The following is a 21,202-nucleotide window of genomic DNA, read 5'->3' as shown; positions in this document are numbered from 1 at the left end:
ATTTCTTTCATGGTAAAAATGTGGATACGAGTGTGTCTGCATTTCTAACGTAAACCCACTGTTAAGCAAAAGGTTAACGGAGAAGATAGCGCAATTATCTTCACCATTCATACCCATCTCCCTGAACATCGCACAATAGGTATACATCTATTTATCTCCATTGTGGTTTAACATTTTAAGCTATTCAGCAAGCATCAAAACATTAAACTTACCGATAAAATGTGACTTTATTTAACGCCGTTTCAGAATGACATTATATAAAGAAAATCCATAAATATGAAAAATGCAGGAACAGAGGAAAATTTTCCCATCAGATTCGGCAGGATCTTGAAACAAGCGGCAAGTGTATTCCCATCTACAGACTCCTAATAGCTTCTAAATTGACTAAAATGTGTATATAGCCTTTATATTAGTCTGTATACATTTATGTTGATTAGATATAAAATGTATATATAAACCACATAAATATAAATGTATAGAAACTAACATAAAGCCTATATACACATTTTCATCAATTTAGAAGCTGTTGGGAGTTTGGAGCCACTGGCCACACTGCAGACTTAGCAATAGGAGACTATTCGCATTATTAAGTAAGCGCATGACTGACCATGCGCATAACCAAAAACAGAAGGTTTTGTTTTTGGATTTCCGAACACAAAGCCTCCTAGAACACATTGCAGGAACAGCGTATTACTGCAATCACTGTTCATGTGAAGTTTCTTGCTGAATACCCATGACAAAAAAAAAAGTTATTGTGTTGATATTGCCTGATAATGATTGGGACAATATCAAGATTTTTGCTGAATAGAGCTAAAATTCCTGGTTTATTAAGACACATCTAACTCACATTAGTACTGTAGAAATATATATATATTCCTTGATGTATCTTTATTGTTACATCTGCACTTCCTATGCACTGAGTGGTAACAATCACTCCATAGTCCTGTGCTCATAGATGTATATGTGACATTGCTATCTTGTTTTATGATAAATTCTTCAGAATTTTTTTTAAAACTTTTGCAATATTAATAATATAATATAATTAAACATAAAGGGCCTGATTCTAATTTGGGAGCAAAGCAAAAAAAACAAAAACGTTGCAAATCGAAATTGCAGCATAAAAATAACGCTGTCCAGCAATTGTCGACTGCATGCAAAAGCAGCCAGTATTTACCCTGCATGCACAATAAATACATATATTTGTAGTACCCCTTGCATGGTTTGCCCAGGTGGAAAGTTACTCCTTTTATTGGCTTTGCTGCCAACTCAGAATCTCCCATATAAATAAAGTAAAAAGTTGTGTTATACACCGTTCACACTACACAAAAAAAACCCCGTTATCGACACGGTATTTTGCTGGGTCAACACAGGTTGCTGTGCAGTGTGAATGGGTCACTGCAGAATTCCCGGGTCGCCTGACTTGGTAATTAAACCGGGGAATAAAGAAGGGTTATTCCAAGGTAATTACCGGACTAGGCGCAGTGTGAACAGGTTTCCCAGGTCGATGCGACCCAGCACCCGTTCACAGCATAGGGAGAGGCGGCGCGGAGTTGTTCTCATCTCCAGTTCCACCTCTGCACAGGGCCGTCTTTCCGTATGGGCTCAATGGGCTCTTGCCCAAGGGCCCCAGGAGTATGAGGGCCCTAGGCTGATAGCTGAGGGTTCCCTCTTTCCAGGGGTACCAGATTTTTGAAAATCGGCCTCGGGGAACCGGAGATATCCAACGTGAAAGCAGTGGTCCCCATCCGAGCCTGTTAATTGCTCTTCCCAGCCAGATATCTCAGGTTCTGTCTGACTTAGAGTTTTTCTGAGGGTATAATCCAAAAGCTGGGACTCTCCCCTTTTGCTGGACGCTGGCAGCTTGTCTCTACTGTGCCCAGAACCAGATATATCAGCCTTCCAGCAGCTGGTCCCTGCTCCAGCTCCACGCGCCTGGTATACAGTTTTATATATTAATTGGAGGATTGCTCTGGCTCCTGAACTCTGATCCCCAAGTCCCCAAAACCTTCTGAAAGGTGGGAATCTCTAGATTTTTATCCCATTCAAAACAAAGAAATATATTTTCAGGAACTTGAGATATCTGCAGTCAAGCAAGCTGCCCTCCCACCAGAAAATGATAAATATTAAGCCTACTCCACTATCCCTCCCTCCCCTGTGTATTAAACACCCCCTACCACCCCGGAAGTCATGTACCGGGGCCCCTTCATTCAGCCCAATGCCCTCTTCTACAGTTTAGTGTTCTCCCTCCCTCTGTGCAGTAAAGGAGCAATTAGCAGAAATTACTGCTCCAGGTCCTACATGCTGAGCAGAAGATAGAACACCCCCTACCACCCACGGGACATCAAAGCTGCCACTGATAGCACCCCCCACCCCTACCGCTGGAGGATGGGTAGGGGGCCCAATGCATTGCTGTGCCCAGGGGCCCACACTGCCGTTAAGACGGCCCTGCCTCTGCACCTGCCCCCGATGCCGCCTCTGGCCCCGCCCCCAGATGGCAGCCCGACCCAGCATATTGCCAGGTCGGGAAGCATGTTCTCAGGATCAAATGCCGGGTCACACCTGGGCAGGACCCGTAACCAATTCCCGGGTGTGACCTGGCAATGGCAATGTGAACGTGGTATTAGACTAAAGGGCCTGGCAATAAACCTCTGCATTCTCCTATATCTTTATGAATTTTAAAAATAAGTGGTGCTTTAACATTGAACAAGTAATGCTACAGATAAGAAACAATTGGTGTAACTGAAGTTCCTGTTAGGAATTATTTGCAAGGATGGTGTCCCGCTATGAACTGGTTATTCACAATGTAATGGGTCGTTCAGTTTTAATTATTTTCATTATTTAAAGATCTCATGAGCATAGACAGACTGAACAAATGAATGTAGGTAGCGTCATCAATGAGCCATTATTTTCAAATGCTAAAAATTCAATAATCAGAACAAGTAAATGATACAAAAAGAAAATATTGAGGGTAGAGGGTATAAGGGGGCAGACCTATGTGGGAGGACAGAACATCTTGAGGAGCATCAGATGATGCGCAGAAGGCATCAGTACAGGGAGCAAGAAAAGTACCTATCTGAGGTAATGGATCAAGGAAGGGTCAAGCGAGAAAGAAGAGGGCCTGCCCCGCCGCACATGGGTCCAGTGGGGGATGTAGGTATAGAAGTCAAGGGTGAGGGGTGACTTAATGGTTTTATTTCTTATGGGTGTACACAAAAGAGGGCAAAGTTCTGCAGAGCTGAGATAAGTAAAGACAAATGTTCCGCAGAGCTGATAGCAGTGGGAAGGAATAGTCTGCAGAGCTGAGACCAGTGACGATGAATGTTCTACAGATCTGAGAACAGTGATGAGGAATGGTCGTCAGAGCTGAGAACAGTTTGTAAAATGTTCTGCAGAGCTGAGAGCAATTTGAAGAATGTTCTGCGGAGCTGAAAGTAGTGGTGAGGAATGTTCTGCAGAGCTAAGACCAATGATTAGGAATAGTCTTCAGAGTCGAGGGCAGTTTGAAGAGTGTTCTGCATAGCTGAGAGCAGTGGTGAGGAATGTTCTGCAGATCTGAGAGCAGTGGTGTGGACTATTCTGCAGAGCTGACTGCAGTGGGGAGGAATGTTCTGCAGAGCTGGGAGCAGTGATGGACTTTAAGTGATAGTGGAGCTGCATTTGAACTACTGGACCAAAATAATGGGGCAGATGTATTAAGCCTGGAGAAGTGATAAAGCAGTGATAAGTGTGGCAGGTGACAGAGCACCAGCCAATCATTGAAAATTCACAGTTAGTACTGATTGGCTCGTGTGTTATCACCTTCCACTGACCACTTCTTTATCACTGCTTTATCACTTCTCCAGGCTTAATACATCTGCCCCAATGTCTCCTCTTCACCCCCTTGTGAATAATTAGGATATAAATATGATTTAATTGGATCTCCTACTAACAATTGTGACATAACTTTTGCAGAGCATAATACAGGGGGATGCGGTCAGGATACAGACGCCGGAATACCGACAATCGACAGTGCTAACAGCCGGAATACCAGCACAACACGGTTATTTCCACTCGTCGGTGACCACGACACCCACAGAGTGGGAATAGATCCTGTGGTGATCGCAGCGAGCCACTGAGCCTGCAGCGTGGTGAGCGGAGTGAGCCTGCAAGGGGACTCTTAGTGCTCGACCAACTGCCGGCATTCCGCCCACAGGCAAATCATATGTAAAGCCTTAACAGGGACATTGATGTTCATACCCTGATGGCCTGATCTCATGATATGATCTGCTGCTTATTAGAGAAGGCAATGTGCAGCCCCCTGTAAGAGTGACAGCCACTTGAGAGAAAAATAAAATGTTGACATCTAGTGACTTGTTACATGCATTGAATACTGTGGATGTTACAAACTTAGATTTCAAATTGTTGTTTTATAGAAGACATAAAGACAAAACTTCTGGTTCTGGACAAATGTGTGTATAGTTGAGGACAATTAAAAATTATTAGCACATTCCAACGTTTTGACAGGACTAATCCCATTGAATCTTGTGATTTTGCAGTGCCTGGTGTGGATATGGTGGAGAAAGTCCAGTGCCCTCTGGTGTCCAGTCTTGTGCATGGCAGGGAAGAAACTCCTGGGACCTCTGAACAAGACTCTCATCTTTCCCTGGAAAAAGGGAAACTTGAGGGAGCAAGGGCTGGAGGAAGTAATGGCATGGGAGGGCGCCCAGCTGCTGCCAATGCTGCCCGTGAAAGAAGCAGAGTTCAAACCTTACGCCATGCTTTCCTAGAGCTACAGAGGACTTTACCTTCTGTACCTCCAGATACAAAACTCTCCAAGCTGGATGTTCTCATACTGGCCACAACCTACATTGCCCATCTTACCCGCAGTCTCCAGGAAGAAGATGAGAAGAGCCAGGAACACCAGTCCACCACGCAGAGGAACTCATCCAATCTTAGTCCAGAGCTTCTGGGGACTCTACAAAGTGGGGACGGATACTTACATCCAGTCAAGGTATGGAAATTATTTACTCCTTAAGTGTCATTGTTAAATATAGAGTTTCTAAAATAACTGTTAAAAGTTCACTATAAATAAAAGCTGGTGCATTTTCAAGTATATCCCAATAATCATACATTTGTTTACATCATTTACTAATTTTAGCAAAGCAGATCAAACAAGTGTACATTGGTTGATGTAAATATAACCAACTTTAGCGGTACAGTTGAAAATACAGATAGACACATATAAAATAAGTAACACATTATTATTACACCCACACATGCACACCTGGCTGTAATGTGTTTGGACTGTGAGAAGAAACATGATCTAGATCAGTAGTTCCCAAACTTCCTTCACTCACAGCACCTAAAGCATGCTTCCCAAACTCCCCAACAGTTCATGTTTTCCAGGTCACCTGTGGATTTTTAAAATGTGACACTTGGTTATACACAGTGCATTTACCGGGTGCCCTGGAAAACATGAACTGATGGGGGGGCCTTAATGACCGAGTTTGGGAATCACTGCCCTAGAGAATAAGCATTTTTTTCATGGCACCTCTAGGCCAAAAGTTTCTTATTGAGAAATTCAACTTATTTATTAAATTAAGCAAATGGTGCTTACCTGTCATTCATATATTCAGTGGTGTGCTGGTGGACAGGGCTACGCTACTGTTTGTCCACATATTTTATGCTTTGTAGACACCAGCACTGGGATTGCCTATCACAGTGATTATAAATAATTTTATTTGGTACTGGACCACCATCCCATGGTAACCCTGTGATATGTAATTCATCTACTTGGCTACTATTTTTTTATTTCTTTTTTTGCTATTTTTTTTTCAGGTGTATTGTATTTAATATGTGCCCAGAATGAAGTTTGTGTGTTGTAAAATGTTAAACTTTGAAACTCTGAAATGTTCATTGTGCAGTAGCACTCTTATGCTGACTGTACTCTAGCCAATAAAAGCACACGATCCAGGGGTACGGGCCGAGCAGTGCCATGATCACTGCATATTGTGCAGTGGAATGGAGAAAGGCGCATGGCATGAAACTGACAGAACAACGGTTGGGACAATTAAACATGTTTGATAATTCACGTCAAATGATCCTGACTGTTTTTACGCCATTTCTGCGTTGAACGATTATGGTTCTTGTCCATACCCTGAACCAGTGCCGGCGCTAGCCGCTCAGCAAAGGGATGCAGTGCAGGGAGGCGCACAGCTGAAGAGGCGCTGTCTCTGCTCTACTTCCCTGCTGCTGCCGGCTGCCGCTGCGCCTGTCACAGTGGATGACAGGTAGCGGCACTGGCAGCTTACAGTGCGGCTCCCTCCCCCTCGTCCTCCCCAGAGAGAGCACGCAGTGTGCGGCATCAGCCCACACACAGCGCCGCTGTCACATCCCGTGCTGCCTATAGGTCTGGGGGCGTGGCCTAATCGCAGGAGCCGTGGCCACGCCATTTTATGGAAAAGGTACTAAATAAATATTTCCAGTGCCGAGCAGGGTGGGGGGTGCAGTCTGCAGTGCCTGATACTTCAGCCAGGGTCAATTCGAGGGGGAAGTGTGATCAGTGTGATCACTCCCCCCAGCCCCCACCCATACAGAAACAGACAGAGGCTCAGCAGCAGCAGCCTCTCTGCCCCACTGCAGCACAGCACACTGCATGTGCTGCCAAGATGAGAGCTGTATAAGGTGCTCTACTGTGGCGTAACGTGTATTAGAGGCTTTTACTCTGGCGTAACATGTATAAGCGGCTGTCCTGTGTGGTGTAACGTGTATAAGGGTACTACTGTGCAGTGTAATGTGACTAACGGACACTACTGTACAGGGTAATGTGACTAGCGAACACTACTGTGCAGTGTAATGTGACTAACGGATACTACTATGCGTTGTAATGTGACTTGTGAACACTACTGTGCTGGGGAGGTGGGGTCATATTAATATTTGCTGATGAAGGGGGGTTCATAGTAATGTGTGCTGGGGGAAGCGGCATGTGTAAAAGGGTGCCCTACCTGGCGCAAAGTGTAAAAGGGAACTCTACCTGGCTCAGTGTGTAAAAGAGGACTCTACCTGGCTCAGTGTGTAAAAGAGGACTCTACCTGGCGCATTGTGTAAAAGGGTGCTCTACCTGGAATAATGTGCGACTGGCTCTACCTGGTGCAACATGTAAAAGGGGTCTCTATCTGGCGTAATGTATATAAGGGACTCTACCTGGCATAATGTATATAACTGGTATTACTGTGTGGCGTAATTTTGGATAATGGAGACTACTGTGCATCGTAATTATTTTACGCCGCTATACTTTACGTAATTTTTTTTATGCCCCTATATTTTTGCGGCATGCCTTTGGCATGCACTGTCCATGTTGTGGATTTTGAGGGGGAGGGGGGCACCAAAATGTCTAGTTACAGCCTTGAGGATGAGATTGGTCACATTTGTATTTGTAGAAAGGCGCAAAATTGATAGTTTGCAGGAGGGCGCCAAACACCCTAGCAGCGGCCCTGCTCTGAACAGTAATTGTTCATAACTGTCGTGCATCGGCCGGATCTGAATAATTGTTCTGTGCATGGCCGACAAGATGGGCTAAAGAGCCGAGGATGATCTAGAGTTCAAGGCAAATCAAACTACTGGGTGCAAAGAAAGAAAAAGAAACATTTTGTGCTGCATGGGGGAAATGAAAGATGCACCGATGTCTGATTCAGTGCTGTGAGTGGAAAGCAGCCTAACCGAACCCTAACATACAGCTGGTCAGTAAGTGTATAGTGTGTGCAGCATTGCTCTGCATAAAAATAATTTTTTTTTTTCCATTTTCATGATTTGATACCCTTCGGGTTCTCCACCTGGGCAAAATTTTTACCTAATCAGTCTGTTAATCAAAAAGGTAAAAAAGGGGGGGAGTCCGAAGACAAAAGTGGGCGCTGATTGAGAAAATTTTTTCTTTCTAAGTGAGTTATTGTTAAAAAGGAACTAGCAACATCATTGAGGCATGAGGCACAACTGTCCTTACCTCACTATAGGTGATAGATATACTTGAGTCCAAAATGAATCCCTTATTCTTCCATACATCTTTTATGCTCCCAGTAACCAATTTTTTGCCGTTTTCAAGTCAAGTATTTCTGCCCATCGGCTGCACCGGGAGTTTCCCCAGTTTCCCAGTCGCCTGACCCGGTAATTCAACCTGGGTTGAATACCGGGTCAGTGGCTGTGTAAACGGGCTCCTGGGTCGATGCGATCCGGGACCCGTTTACTAGATAGGGAGAGGTGGCGCGGAGATGAGCTCATCTCCCAGCGCCGCCTCCGCCTCCACCCCTGCTGCCGGCTCCGCCCCTCGCCGCTATGGCAACCGTCCCGGCATATTGCCGGGTCGGACAGCCATCCAAAAGGGGTAGGAGAGTCTCCAATGCCGGATCCCACCCGGGAAGGACCCGATTCCAATTCCCGGGTGGGATCTGGCATTGGAGATGTGAAATGGGTATAGGTGTTAGGTCTGTATCTCGTCAGAGGATTGGAAAATAAATTCTGTGCTAAATATATCAATATCTCAAGAAAGCAAATATATTTAGTGTCTCGAGTGGTAGAACATGTGAGTGATGGACCCAGGTGCAAAATATAATTTGGGCCCCCCTCCTTCCCCAACCCAAGTTCACAATATACAATAAGTCAGAGGGTGACAACGAGAGGCATAGGGTGACAGAGTAAGGCAGAGGGTGACAACGGAAGGCAAGAGGTAGCAGAGGGTGACAGTGGAATGCAGGTGGAGGAAGAGCGTGACAGTGGAGGCAGTGGCTGACAGGGAGAGACAGTGAGTGACATGTACAAGCACAGGGTGTCTAATTCAGACCTGATCGTTTCAGGTCTAATTCAGACCTGATCGTAGCACTGCAAAATTTTGCAGGGCTATGATCAGGCACACTGACATGCGGGGGGACGCCCAGCACAGGGCTAGTCCGCCAGGCATATCAGGCCCGCCTCCTGCAGAAATACAAAAGCACCGCACAGCGGCGATGCTTTTGCACTTCAGGAGTAACTCCTGGCCAGCATTGCTTTTTCGTGCTGGCCAGGAGCTACTCGTCGCTGCCTGGGTTGCAGCTGCTGTGTGTGACGTCACGCAGCCACTGCGGTTCACTCCCGCATGGTACGGCCACACCTGCGTTGGCCGGACCGCACTCACAAAACGGTGGCGAAACGCTGCCGTGCCACCCCCTTCCACCTAGCGACCGCCTCTGCCTGTCAATCAGGCAGAGGCGATCGCTAGGCAACGACAGCTGTCAGCCATGTGCCGGCACACTGCGGAGCCGACACATGTGCACTTTTGACCTGATCGCTGCACTGCGATGAACGGCAATGTGCGATCAGGTCAGAATGACCCCCAATGTCCTGTTTGGTTTGGAGAACAGGTGGTATTTACCTTGGTGGGGGCAGGAACACAGCAGGCTCTGCTCTGTCTCTGACAGGGGCCCCCACTCCTTGTGCTTTCCTAGCTTGGCGCTTAGACAGGCAGTCTCTGACAGTGCCACCAACACCGGGTGTGAGCTGCCTTTAATTCACAGACAGCAGTGAATCAAAAAAATGTACGGCTGTCTGTTAATTAGAGGCAGTAAGTGGCTGTGATCGTCAGCGCTGATAGGTGGCAGGACTAAAGGGCACAGCTACCATAGGTGCAGGGAGTGCAGCTGCTATGGGGCCCAGAGCTGATAGGGGCCCACCATCCCAGTCACAGGTGATATATTCAAGGGTGTAGCTGCCATAGGTGCAGGGGGCACAGCTGCTATGGGGCCCAGAGCTGAGAGGGGCCCAACTTCCCTGTCACAGTTTCATGTGTTATATACAAGGGCGTAGCTGCCATAGGTGCAGGGGGCACAGCTGCTATGGGGCCCAGAGCTGAGAGGGGCCCAACTTCCCTGTCACAGTTTCATGTGTTATATACAAGGGCGTAGCTGCCATAGGTGCAGGGGGCACAGCTGCTATGGGGCCCATAGCTGAGAGGGTCCTATCTTCCCTGTCACAGTGACCTGTGTTATATACATTTTTCACTAAGGCACTATTACTGTATGGTGCATAAAACTTACTATATTACAGTATTATGTGGCTTAAAATGAACTAGCACTGTGGAGAGAGATGTCTCTCTAGAAGCATTGGGGAGGGGCCCTCCAAAATGTTGCTATTATTATTATTATTATTATCCTTTATTTATATTGCGTCACAAGGGATCCGCAGCTCCCAATTACAGAGTATATAAATGAAAAATCAAAACGGGACAATAGTGACTTACAGTTGAAGACAATATGGGATAAGTATAGGGTAAATAAACATAGATACATCAGCAGATGACACTGACATAAGTATCAGGGTGGCAGAAACCGTGGAATTAGGTGCCATTGAGGATGTTTAAGTAAGAGAAGGATAAGCATGTGAGGGTTGAGGGCCCTGCTCATGAGAGCTTAAATTCTAAAGGGGAGGGGCAGACAGACAGGAGTGGCACAGATGGGGTGGACAGTGAGCGTGGAACAGAGGGTTAGGCTGACTTTTGGCTGGGTTTGGTGAAGAAGTGGGTTTTGAGAGCCCGTTCAAAGTTTTGTAGAGAGGTGGAGAGTCTGAGGGGGAGAGGTAGGGAATTCCAAAGAAAGGGAGCAGCACATGAGAAATCTTGAAGGCAGGAGTGGGAGGAAGTAATCAGTCAGCAGGAGAGACGACGTGCATTAGCAGAGCGAAGAGGATGAGTGGGAGTGTAAAGGGAGATAAGGTCAAAGATATAAATGGGAGAGGAGTGGGTGAAGGCTTTGTAAGCGAGTGTGAGAAGTTTGAATTGGATTCTGAAAGGAAAGGGGAGCCAGTGAAGGGCTTGTAGGAGAGGGGAGGTGGACATAGTGTGTTTGGTGAGGAAGATGAGCCGGGCTGCAGCATTGAGGATAGATTCGAGTGGATAGGGGTATTTGTCAGGGATGCCAGATAGGAGGTGTCAAAGTCTAATTTTTTACAGAGGAGATTACAGTAGAGCTGTCTAGAAATCATCAGTGAGTGGATAATGGTCTTGATGGCATCCTGGGTGAGAAAGGATCTAATCCTGGAAATGTTTTTGAGATGAAAGTGGCAGGTTTGTGAGAGGTGCTGAATGTGTGGTTTGAAGGAGAGGGAGGAGTCAAGGATTACACCAAGACAACGCACTTGGGGGCTAGAGGAGATAGTAGAGCCATCAATAGATGATGAGATTTTGGGAGGTGAGGTTATGCAGGAGGGAGGAAAGATGGTCAGCTTAGTCTTAGACATGTGCGTTTAAGAAAGCGCTGGGTCATCCAAGAAGAGATAACAGAGAGACAGTTTTGATACACGAGTGAGGAGAGCAGGGGAGAGGTCAGGGGAGGAAAGGTAGATATGAGTGTCATCAGCATAGAGATGATATTGGAAGTTAAAAGAGCTAATGAGTTCACCTAAAGAGGATGTAGAGAGAGAGAAAAGGGGCTATGGGGCCAACAAAGTTCTGTCTACGCCCCTGGCAGGATTCCTCTAGCAGTCCAGCACACACAAGGTCAGTCCTGCCACCGTAAGATAAGGGGCAGGTCCTTTAGGCAGTGGGGCCCACCCTGCTCTCAGCACTGGGCCATTCATGACATTGCTCAAAATGGTCTGTGATGGGAGCCAGGGGATAACTCATCACTGGTCTAGGCAGCCATGGGCCCCTCAGCGGTCCCGATGCAATGCACCAATGGTAGTCCAGCCACTAAGTGTCTCTGTATGACAGGAGTCATATTTATATAAATTACCGGAATATCCTTCATTTTACATAAATAACCCTTTTCATGTGAGCTGTAATATCTAAAGACAATACTTTATTATAATAACAGAATGTAAATATAATTGTGTTTCCAATCTTGGCTTCATTTCATTATTTATTTTATGAAAAGATGAGTGGGTAGAAAAGGATGTGTGTGCTGCCCTTACATCTGCTGTTACATATTATCAGCAATTAATAATATATATTTGTATCTAAATGAAATACAGTAACATTAGACTCAGGGTTATATTTGTTCATATATATGCGATCTGCCCCCGATAATAAGGATTCCTTATCGCTGCAATTCATGACACTGAGGTATCCTTTTTGACTTGCATGTATTATTACTGAGTCACCGGGACAGGGCATATGCGATCACTTTACTTCTGAGTCACCCGGACAGGGCATACACGATCACTTTACTTCTGAGTCACCGGGACAGGGCATACGCGATCACTTTACTTTTGAGTCACCAGGACAGGGCATACGTGATCACTTTACTTCTAAATCACCGGGACAGGGCATACGCAATCACTTTAATTCTGAGTCACCGGGACAGGGCATACACGATCACTTTACTTCTAAATCACCGGGACAGGGCATACACGATCCCTTTACTTCTGACTCACTGGGACAGGGCATACGCAATCACTTTACTTCTGAGTCACCGGGACAGGGCATACGCGATCACTTTACTTTTGAGTCACCAGGACAGGGCATACGCGATCACTTTACTTCTGAGTCACCGGGACAGGGCATACGTGATCACTTTACTTCTGAGTCACCGGGACAGGGCATACGCGATCACTTTACTTCTGAGTCACCGGGACAGGGCATACGCGATCACTTTACTTCTGAGTCACCGGGACAGGGCATACATGATCACTTTACTTCTGAGTCACCGGGACAGGGCATACGCGATCACTTTACTTCTGAGTCACCGGGACAGGGCATACATGATCACTTTACTTCTGAGTCACCGGGACAGGGCATACATGATCACTTTACTTCTGAGTCACCGGGACAGGGCATACGCAATCACTTTACTTATTAGTCAAGGGTACAGGGTATACGCGATCACTTTACTTCCTGCACAGTCTGGCTGTGCATGTGCCAACATCCTGAGACGCATGTGATGGAGGGCAGCAGCAGGGAATGGATTCTTCTCCCAAACAAAATCTGCAAATGTAGCCCATGGTGTTAGCTGTTGGGGCCAAGCTTGGTAAACCTGGCAGCCTTGCAGTCCCCATAAAAACCTAGATATCTGCTACCATGGTACATCTGGAGGATACTAAATATTTGCAGGTACACCCCCGATAGCGGGTGTTTTTGTGGAATATCCAGCAAATCTTATTTGATAAATAGGCCTCTTAGTTTGGGAAATCTCCAGTGGCATATCTATAGTAGGTGCAGTGTGTGCTGTACACATGGGCCCCTGGTTCCAGTGGGGCCACACCGCACACCCTGCAAACATTTTTTCAATACTTACCTCTCCGGAGTTCCGCGGCAGTGACTCTGAGCACTAGGTGATGTGCAGGCCTCCAGGAAAATTGCGCAAAAGACCCTTTTCCTGGCATTTTGCCTATGTGCAGTGGGGAAAATTGTCCGCCACGCCATTTTCTCAGAGACCTGTGCTTCACTGTCACTGACTGCTAAAGAGGAGTGGGGCCCGGATGGAGCCTGCATACTGGCCCCCATCCCTGTCTCTTAATACGCCCCTGAACATTTACAAACATTTTATTCTATACACCTAAAAACACAATGCAACACAATGTAACAGTATACAAAAGTAAAACAAATCTTTAGATACTGTGTTTGGCACCTTACACACTGGTGTCAAAATATGTGCTAAACTTATTTTATAATGCTATTTTATAATGCTTATAATAATTGGCTCCAGTGACCTCGTACCCACTTGCTGTTGTATTCCAGTCAGGAACATTGTATGAGGCTCCATTTTGATGAAGCTGCAGACACAATTTAGTTGTATTCACCACAAGTGACAGCATTGGGGTCAGTGCTGTGTTACTGAATGAAATGCTCTTGGTCTTGTCTCACTTGGAATAAAATAACAATTTATAAAAAAAAATGTAGCATTGGCAACTTACACTGGAAAATATATGTCACTGTATGTTAAAAAATGAAGACAGCGATAAAGTGAGTGGGTCTTTTGAAACTGAAAATGTTTATATACCTAGAATTCAGATGCTTGATGCAGCTGGATTAACAGGTTTAGTGATAATGGAATCCTGTGTTTTACTGCTGGTGGCACCCAAAGAAAGGATAGACTGACATCTATAAGAGCCACTCATGGAACCATTAATGCACGAGACAAAGCACCCTAACCATATTGGCTGTTTGACAGCAGCATGTATCCACCTTACGGTGAATATACACTGATAATGTATACTACACACATCTAAGACCTAAATCGCTGCTTTATAGAACATTTTATGAAAAGACTTCCACAATATCCCAAGTATAAACAAATGATTACTGTTACTTTTTACAGTATTTGCAGTGTGTGATAATGCATTTGCCCTGTTAGGCAGCCTGGCTATAAAGCGCAGAACGGGAACCAATTTTTCTTCTAACAACTTTTCTTCGATATATTATCACCAGCAAAAGAAACATTTAAAGATTCACTTAGGAAAAATACAAGTTGACTTAAATAAAAGACACATCGAGAAATATATACACTCACACTCTCATTCGTATTATCTGATTTTTAACTATTCAGGAGTTTATACTTTATTTTCACATTCCCCTCATTATCTAGTGCATTTCAGGGACCCATTCCCTGCATGAAATTTATTGCATATTATTACTACAAGTGTAAAACCCAAAATAGCAATGTAAAACATACTAGATAATGTATATAAAGTGTAAAGTACTGAATATGTTTGTACAAATATGGACAAATTATATTTTATTCCTCTTAAGGTAATAACTTTATTTTACTATGTAGGTATGTTTTTTTTTATTTAAAACTATATATATATATATATATATATATATATATATATATATAATTCATTATTTATTTATTTTTTAAATATATTTCTTTTCTTTTTTAAATAAAAGGTCCAATTTTCACTCTGGAGTAAACTAAATAACACAATGGCAAAATGGGATAAATTGCAAATTACCGTATGTGTTTTTTTTCCTTATTTTACTTGAAATTTGTAGATTTTTGTCTTCATTTTCACTTTTCAGATTTCAGACCAACCTTTCCTTGTCTCTAATAAAATGTAGAACAGGGGTTGTCTATATATAGAAATTCCCATTCACGTTCTCCGTTACCAGATATTTTATGCAAAAAGGTGACTATTATTGGCTATGCTCACTGTAAGACTGATATTATAATATGTGGTTCAAAATTATTTTTAGGTTTAATGTGCTTTCATATAATCATTTAACATGATTACATAACTGGTCACATTGTATCTCTTATTACACCCATGGGTGGATTAGGTGGCTGTGGCTTAGAGTGGATCCAGGGCACTGGAATAAAGTGCATACTGTATTTCCAGCTGTTCTCCCTGTTGTGTTATTTGTGTCTTTATGTTACGCACCCCAAAACAATTGTGAAATTCGTGCAGATTTTATATTAATATGTCATACTGTATATAGTAGTCAACATTTCCTTATAATTTCCCGGGAACCTTGCATTTTATATAGGGAATATGGTCTGTGGGATGTTACACTCCAAAATTCTGATATGCCGACTTCACTTATTTATTGCATTACTTATTTGTACTTACTGTATAATGGGGGCTCCTTTGCGCTCGTCACCCTGTCGGTATGCCGGCGGTCGGACTCCCGGAGCCGGAATCCCAACAGCCGGCATACCGACAGGTATTCTCCCTCGTGGGGGTCCACGACCCCCCTGGAGGGAGAATAAATAGCGTGGCGCGCATGTTCATTGCTGTTGCCCCGTCGGCTGTGCATGAAGGCCAATATCCGCAAATCTGCCCTGTCTAAACTGTAAAGGCCAATATGGACGATCTCGTCCATATTTGCCTGCACTTCTATGGAGCCGGGTGACGGGGGGAGTGAAGGAACTTCACTCCCCACGTCACTGCCCCTTCCCCCCCCCCCGCCGCCTGGTTGCCTGTCGGCCATATCCGCCGTTGGGCAGCTCGACGGCGGATCGCTAAATGTGTAGGGCCCTTAAGAAACATATCCAAAATACAACCATATCTTACACAAAACACAGCCAAAACTCTAATCCATGTTCTCATTATCTCCCGCATTGATTATTGTAATAATCTCCTGACTGGTCTTCCCAAACATAGGCTCTCACCACTACAATCCATTCTGAATGCAGCTCATCTGCAGATCCGCTCTGTCAGTCCCTCCATTGGTTATCTGCATTCTACCATATTAAAAATAAAATACTTTTACTTACATACAAGGCTATTAACCAAACTGTACCAACATACATCTCTTCACTCATTTAAAAATATCTCCCTACCCGACCTCTCCGTTCTGCACAAAGGGGGTAATTCCAAGTTGATCGCAGCAGGAATTCTGTTAGCAATTGGGCAAAACCATGTGCACTGCAGGGGAGGCAGATATAACATGTGCAGAGAGAGTTAGATTTGGGTGGGGTGTGTTCAATCTGCAATCTAATTTGCAGTGTAAAAATAAAGCAGCCAATATTTACCCTGCACAGAAATAAAATAACCCACCCAAATCTAACTCTCTCTGCAAATGTTATATCTGCCCCCCCTGCAGTGCACATGCTTTTGCCCAACTGCTAAAAAATTTCCTGCTGCGATCAACTTGGAATTACCCCCAATATCTGCATCTCTCAGCCACATGTATTACTTGTTCCCACTCAAAATTACAGGACTTAATCCGGGCTTCATCCATTCTGTGGAATGCCCTCCCACGCGCAATAAGACTCTATTTCCCTATTTCCCTATAAATTGTAAGCTTGCGAGCAGGGCTCTCCTACCTCTATGTCTGTCTGTTTTTGCTCAGTTTTGTTCTATTACTGTTGTTCTAACTGTAATGGAAAATGCTGCGCTATATAAGAAACTGTTAATAAATAAAATAAATGTTGACATTTATACCCAACTATCATAGAGTAACTGCCTCGGCCTCAGCCCCTGGCGTAGCATGCCAAAATATACAGCAACGTGCAGGAAGCAGAGCTAAAAAATCTATAATAGGGAAAACTGTGTGCGGCCTACTCTGGAGACTGTCTTATTTCTCTGCAAGTTATATTTTGTACAAACATCTTATACTGTCACATAATTCGCATCCCCTTTTTTCCTTCTACCCAAAAAATCCATCTAATTTCAGTACACTTACTTCAATCCTAGAAAATACAATCCCGCTAATGGAAAACTACAATAATCTCTAACAGTTTTTATTAAACAGTATTTTTGCATTCAAAGTTATAACATTATCTTGTTCACTGCTATGGCTCCAAGGGCACAGGGGAGCAGAGAAAGACACAATCTGGCTGTATATTCATTTATTACACAAGTGTATTAGAGATTACTCATACACAGTAATAGCAGGTGTGCATTACAGTATTATAGAGGGATGGAACATGTTACCCAGAATGCATATAACTTGTGGCTTCTTGCAGGGCCGGTGCAAGGATGTTCAGCGCCTCCCTGCAAACTATAAATTTGCGCCCTCCCTCCCATACTTAATAAAGGGACAATGCGCACCGAAGTCGCACGCTGCAAGAAGCGGGTGGGGTGTGGCCACACAATAGTACCAATTCAAATGACTCCACAAAGTAGCACAATCTTGTTCACATTACACCGCACATTGCGACCCGTTCGCACGCAGCGGTTCTTCGCTGCGGTGCGAACGTGTTGGAACTGCGCATGCGCGCCAGACAGATTGCATACGCGCGTCGTTGCCTGGTGACGGCCATCGCAGGGAAGCGACGCCGCCAGCGAGAAATGTGATCGCATCGGCGATCGCAAGCAGACGGACAGGCAGGAGGCGTTACGGGGCGGATACTCACCATTTTCCAGGCGTGGGGAGTCCAACGCAGGCGGATCCGGATATTATGGAAGGCGGATGTCTGACGTCGCAGCCGGGAACATCATCGCTGGATCCGTCGCACCGGTGAGTAGCTGCAGGGCTGGTCTTGTTTTGCTTTAAACTTTTTTAGCATAGCAGGGCTGCACAAGCAATCGCAGCCCTGCTATGCTATAATACACTCCCCTATAGATATGAGATAGATAGATAGATAGACAGACAGACAGACAGACAGACAGACAGACAGACAGACACATAGATAAATAAATAGGCAGACACATAGATAAATAGATAGATAATAGACATACTCATAGATAGACACACAGATAAACAAACAGACAGACAGACAGATGGTGAGATGGCTCCGTCCATACAGATGGGGGCATCTAGTGGCTCCTGGCAGTACTGCAGTCAGCAGTAACTGCAGCTCTCTGCTCCCGAAGCCGTCCTTTGTTGGTCCCGCCCCCACACCTCCCCTTGCTAGCGTCACAGCGCTGACACAAGACGGGAGGAAGTGACATCAGCGGCAGGGCTGGAGTGAGGGGACTAGAAGAGCCGCAATCCAGGCTGCCGGCTGCCGCTGCTTGTACAGTAATAGGCGCAGCGGCAGCAGTCAACAACAGAGCACAGTGAAGGAATGCAGAGCAGGCAGAGCGCCTCTCCTGCCTTGCGTCTACCTGCATTGCATCCCTTCGCTGAGCGGGTTCCGCCGGCTCTGGCTTCTTGTATAAACTGGAAAAGCATACCTAAAATATACTTGCAAGAGATGAAATTATCTATTTATAAAGCTGAGAAAACGCCAGAGAAAATGCTTATCTCAGCTTCTCATAATTTACCAAGCAGTAAGCAGTAAGCCGCTGAGAAACCACTGACCTCCCTTTGCGACACTTCTTGTCGTCCCCTCTTTATATAAGAAATATCTGTCAGGATGGCTTTAAGCGCCGATTCAGTTGTTTTTCCCCGTAGCTACCACCAGGGGGTGCAAAACGGAGCAATTCAATTGTTGCTCTGTTTAGACACCAGGTAGCCGCAGGCATCTGAGGTGCGAAAGAAAATGTGTGGAAACTCAACACTTTGGGTGTCCAAAGCAAGGTGTTTAGATGGGTTTAAACTTGGGCTCTTTGGGCACGACATGCTTGATGTGCAGCCGCACAGCACCTAGGTAATTCACACACACACACACACACACACACACACACACACACACACACACACGCATAATACACACAGTCATACTCTCATGCATAATACACACACACTGTTACACTCATTCATAATACACACAATCGCACTCTCATGCATAATACACACAGAATCACACTCTCATGCATAGTACACACAGAATCACACTCTCATGCATATTACACACACATATTGTCACACTCCCATGCATAATACACACACAAAAATACTGGTACACTCATGCATAATACACACACACACTATCATGCATAATACACACACACTGGCACACTCATGCATAATACACACACAAACACTGACGCACTCATGCATAATACACACATGCTGTCATACTCTCATGCATAATACACACACACAGTCATGCTTATGTATAAGACAAACACACAAACACATAGTCGCACTCTCATGTATAATACATACACAATCACACTCTTGTGCATATTGCACACACAATGCATAATACACACAAAAATATTGTAACGCTCAACACACACACACACACACACACACACACACACACACACACACACACACACAAAAACACACACTTTCACACTCATCAATAATACACACACACACACACACACACACACACACACACACACACACACTGGTGCCGAGAGAGGGGGGGGGGTAGGCTACAAATTACCCCGGGCCCAGGTCTGATGGAGGGGCCCAGTGAGGGTCCATTAGGGGCCATGGGGCCCTCCCCCTTACCTGGCAGCTGCAGCTCTCCTCCTCCGCCCAGCATATGCTGCAGTGTGGCCATGGAGGTGCTTAAAATACCATTTTTTCAGGTTTTTTTTCCTAAGGGTACATGACCACATCTCCTGTGATTAGGCCACGCCCTTGAAAAGTACATGGGCCCAGCTCTCGACTGCCCTGCACACACACTGTCACAATCTCATGCATAATACATATACACAGTGTTCACACTCATGCATAATACATACCTCCCAACTTTTCATTTTCCTAAAGAGGGACACACACGCGGGACACTTGCAGGGGTGCCTTGGATTGGTGGTCCAGACCAATTCAAATTATTTATGGTCACTGTAATAGGCAAAACCAGTGCTGATGGCTGGCAATCATATAATATCTGGACAAACAGAAGTAAATCTTGTCCCTCACCACACAACTGGACCTAAGGATGATATATAAAAACAATGTACTTAATACAATATTTCTTTTTAAATTTCTCAATAAGAAACTTTTGTCCTAGGGGTGCTGTGAAATTTTTTTTTATAATCTAAGGTGCCGTGATTCAAAAAAGTTTGAGAACCACTGGCTTAGACCATAAATCCATGATAAACTGAAGAGAGCTGCTGCCAGGATCATTTTAAAATTATTTTCTTGTTGTCTTTCAGAAATGGCCAATGAGATCCAGACTTTACATAGGAGCCACAGGACAATTTCTCCACAAGTCATCTGGATCTGAGAACCAGAACCTAGACCAGAATGCCCAACGATCAGAAAGCTAGGACTGGGACATTCCCCATGCTGGGAAAAACAAAAATCCAAAACAGGATCGCTGATGTATCTTTCTGTCTGCAACTCCTCAAGTCCTGTCTTATACGGGTTCACTACGGCTGGCCGGCGGTCGGGCTCCCGGCGACCAGCATCCCGGCGCCGGGAGCCCGACCGCCGGCTTACCGACAGCGTGGCGAGCGCAAATGAGCCCCTTGCGGGCTCGCTGCGCTCGCCACGCTACGGGCACGGTGGCGCGCACTATTTTATTCTCCCTCTATGGGGGTCGTGGACCCCCACGAGGGAAAATAAGTGTCGGTATGCCGGTTGTCGGGCTCCCGGCGCCGGTATACTGAGCGCCGGGAGCCCGACCGCCGGCATACAGAAGACCACCCTCTTATACTGTTTGGTGAATTTAAGGACGTAGTATAAATGGTGCCATAGTCTTACTGATTAGTGAATGAACCCAATCAATTTTACATATACCGCTATATTTATTACAGTATACAGTGAATGAATCATATTGGTAAATCTGATTATTATAATGTTATTATATATTATGATTGGTATCATTTAATCCCTAATATATATATATATATATATATATATATATTAAAAAAAAAAAAAAAAAAATATATATATATATATATATATTAGATATGTTCCTTGGAGATGTTTTCTGAAGATGGAAGATTTCAGAGGATTACTTCTTTGTATTTCTACTATGAGAACTGAATTATTATTAGCACATTTTTATTTATGGATTACATTCACAGG

General features: G+C 44.8%; 1 protein-coding gene across 1 annotated transcript; it reads left to right on the top strand.

Moving 5' to 3' along the window:
* The first annotated feature begins 4,549 nt into the window (after window positions 1–4,549).
* TCF24 (transcription factor 24) lies at window positions 4,550–20,439 on the top strand. The gene is made up of 2 exons (XM_063925237.1): window positions 4,550–4,990; window positions 20,326–20,439. The coding sequence occupies exons 1-2, from the start codon at window positions 4,550–4,552 to the stop codon at window positions 20,437–20,439; spliced, it is 555 nt and encodes a 184-aa protein (XP_063781307.1).
* Window positions 20,440–21,202: the final 763 nt, after the last annotated feature.

This window comes from Pseudophryne corroboree, chromosome 5, assembly GCF_028390025.1.
Source record: "Pseudophryne corroboree isolate aPseCor3 chromosome 5, aPseCor3.hap2, whole genome shotgun sequence".
NCBI classification, from domain to species: Eukaryota; Metazoa; Chordata; class Amphibia; order Anura; family Myobatrachidae; genus Pseudophryne; species Pseudophryne corroboree.
This window is presented reverse-complemented; position numbering and strand designations above follow the sequence as displayed.

Bases quoted from the DNA above. Each gene is read 5' to 3' on its own strand.
- TCF24 (XM_063925237.1), top strand. From the start codon at position 4,550: ATGGTGGAGAAAGTCCAGTGCCCTCTGGTGTCCAGTCTTGTGCATGGC. The intron at 4,991-20,325 runs GTATGGAAATTA...GTTGTCTTTCAG, and splicing joins GATACTTACATCCAGTCAAG to AAATGGCCAATGAGATCCAG.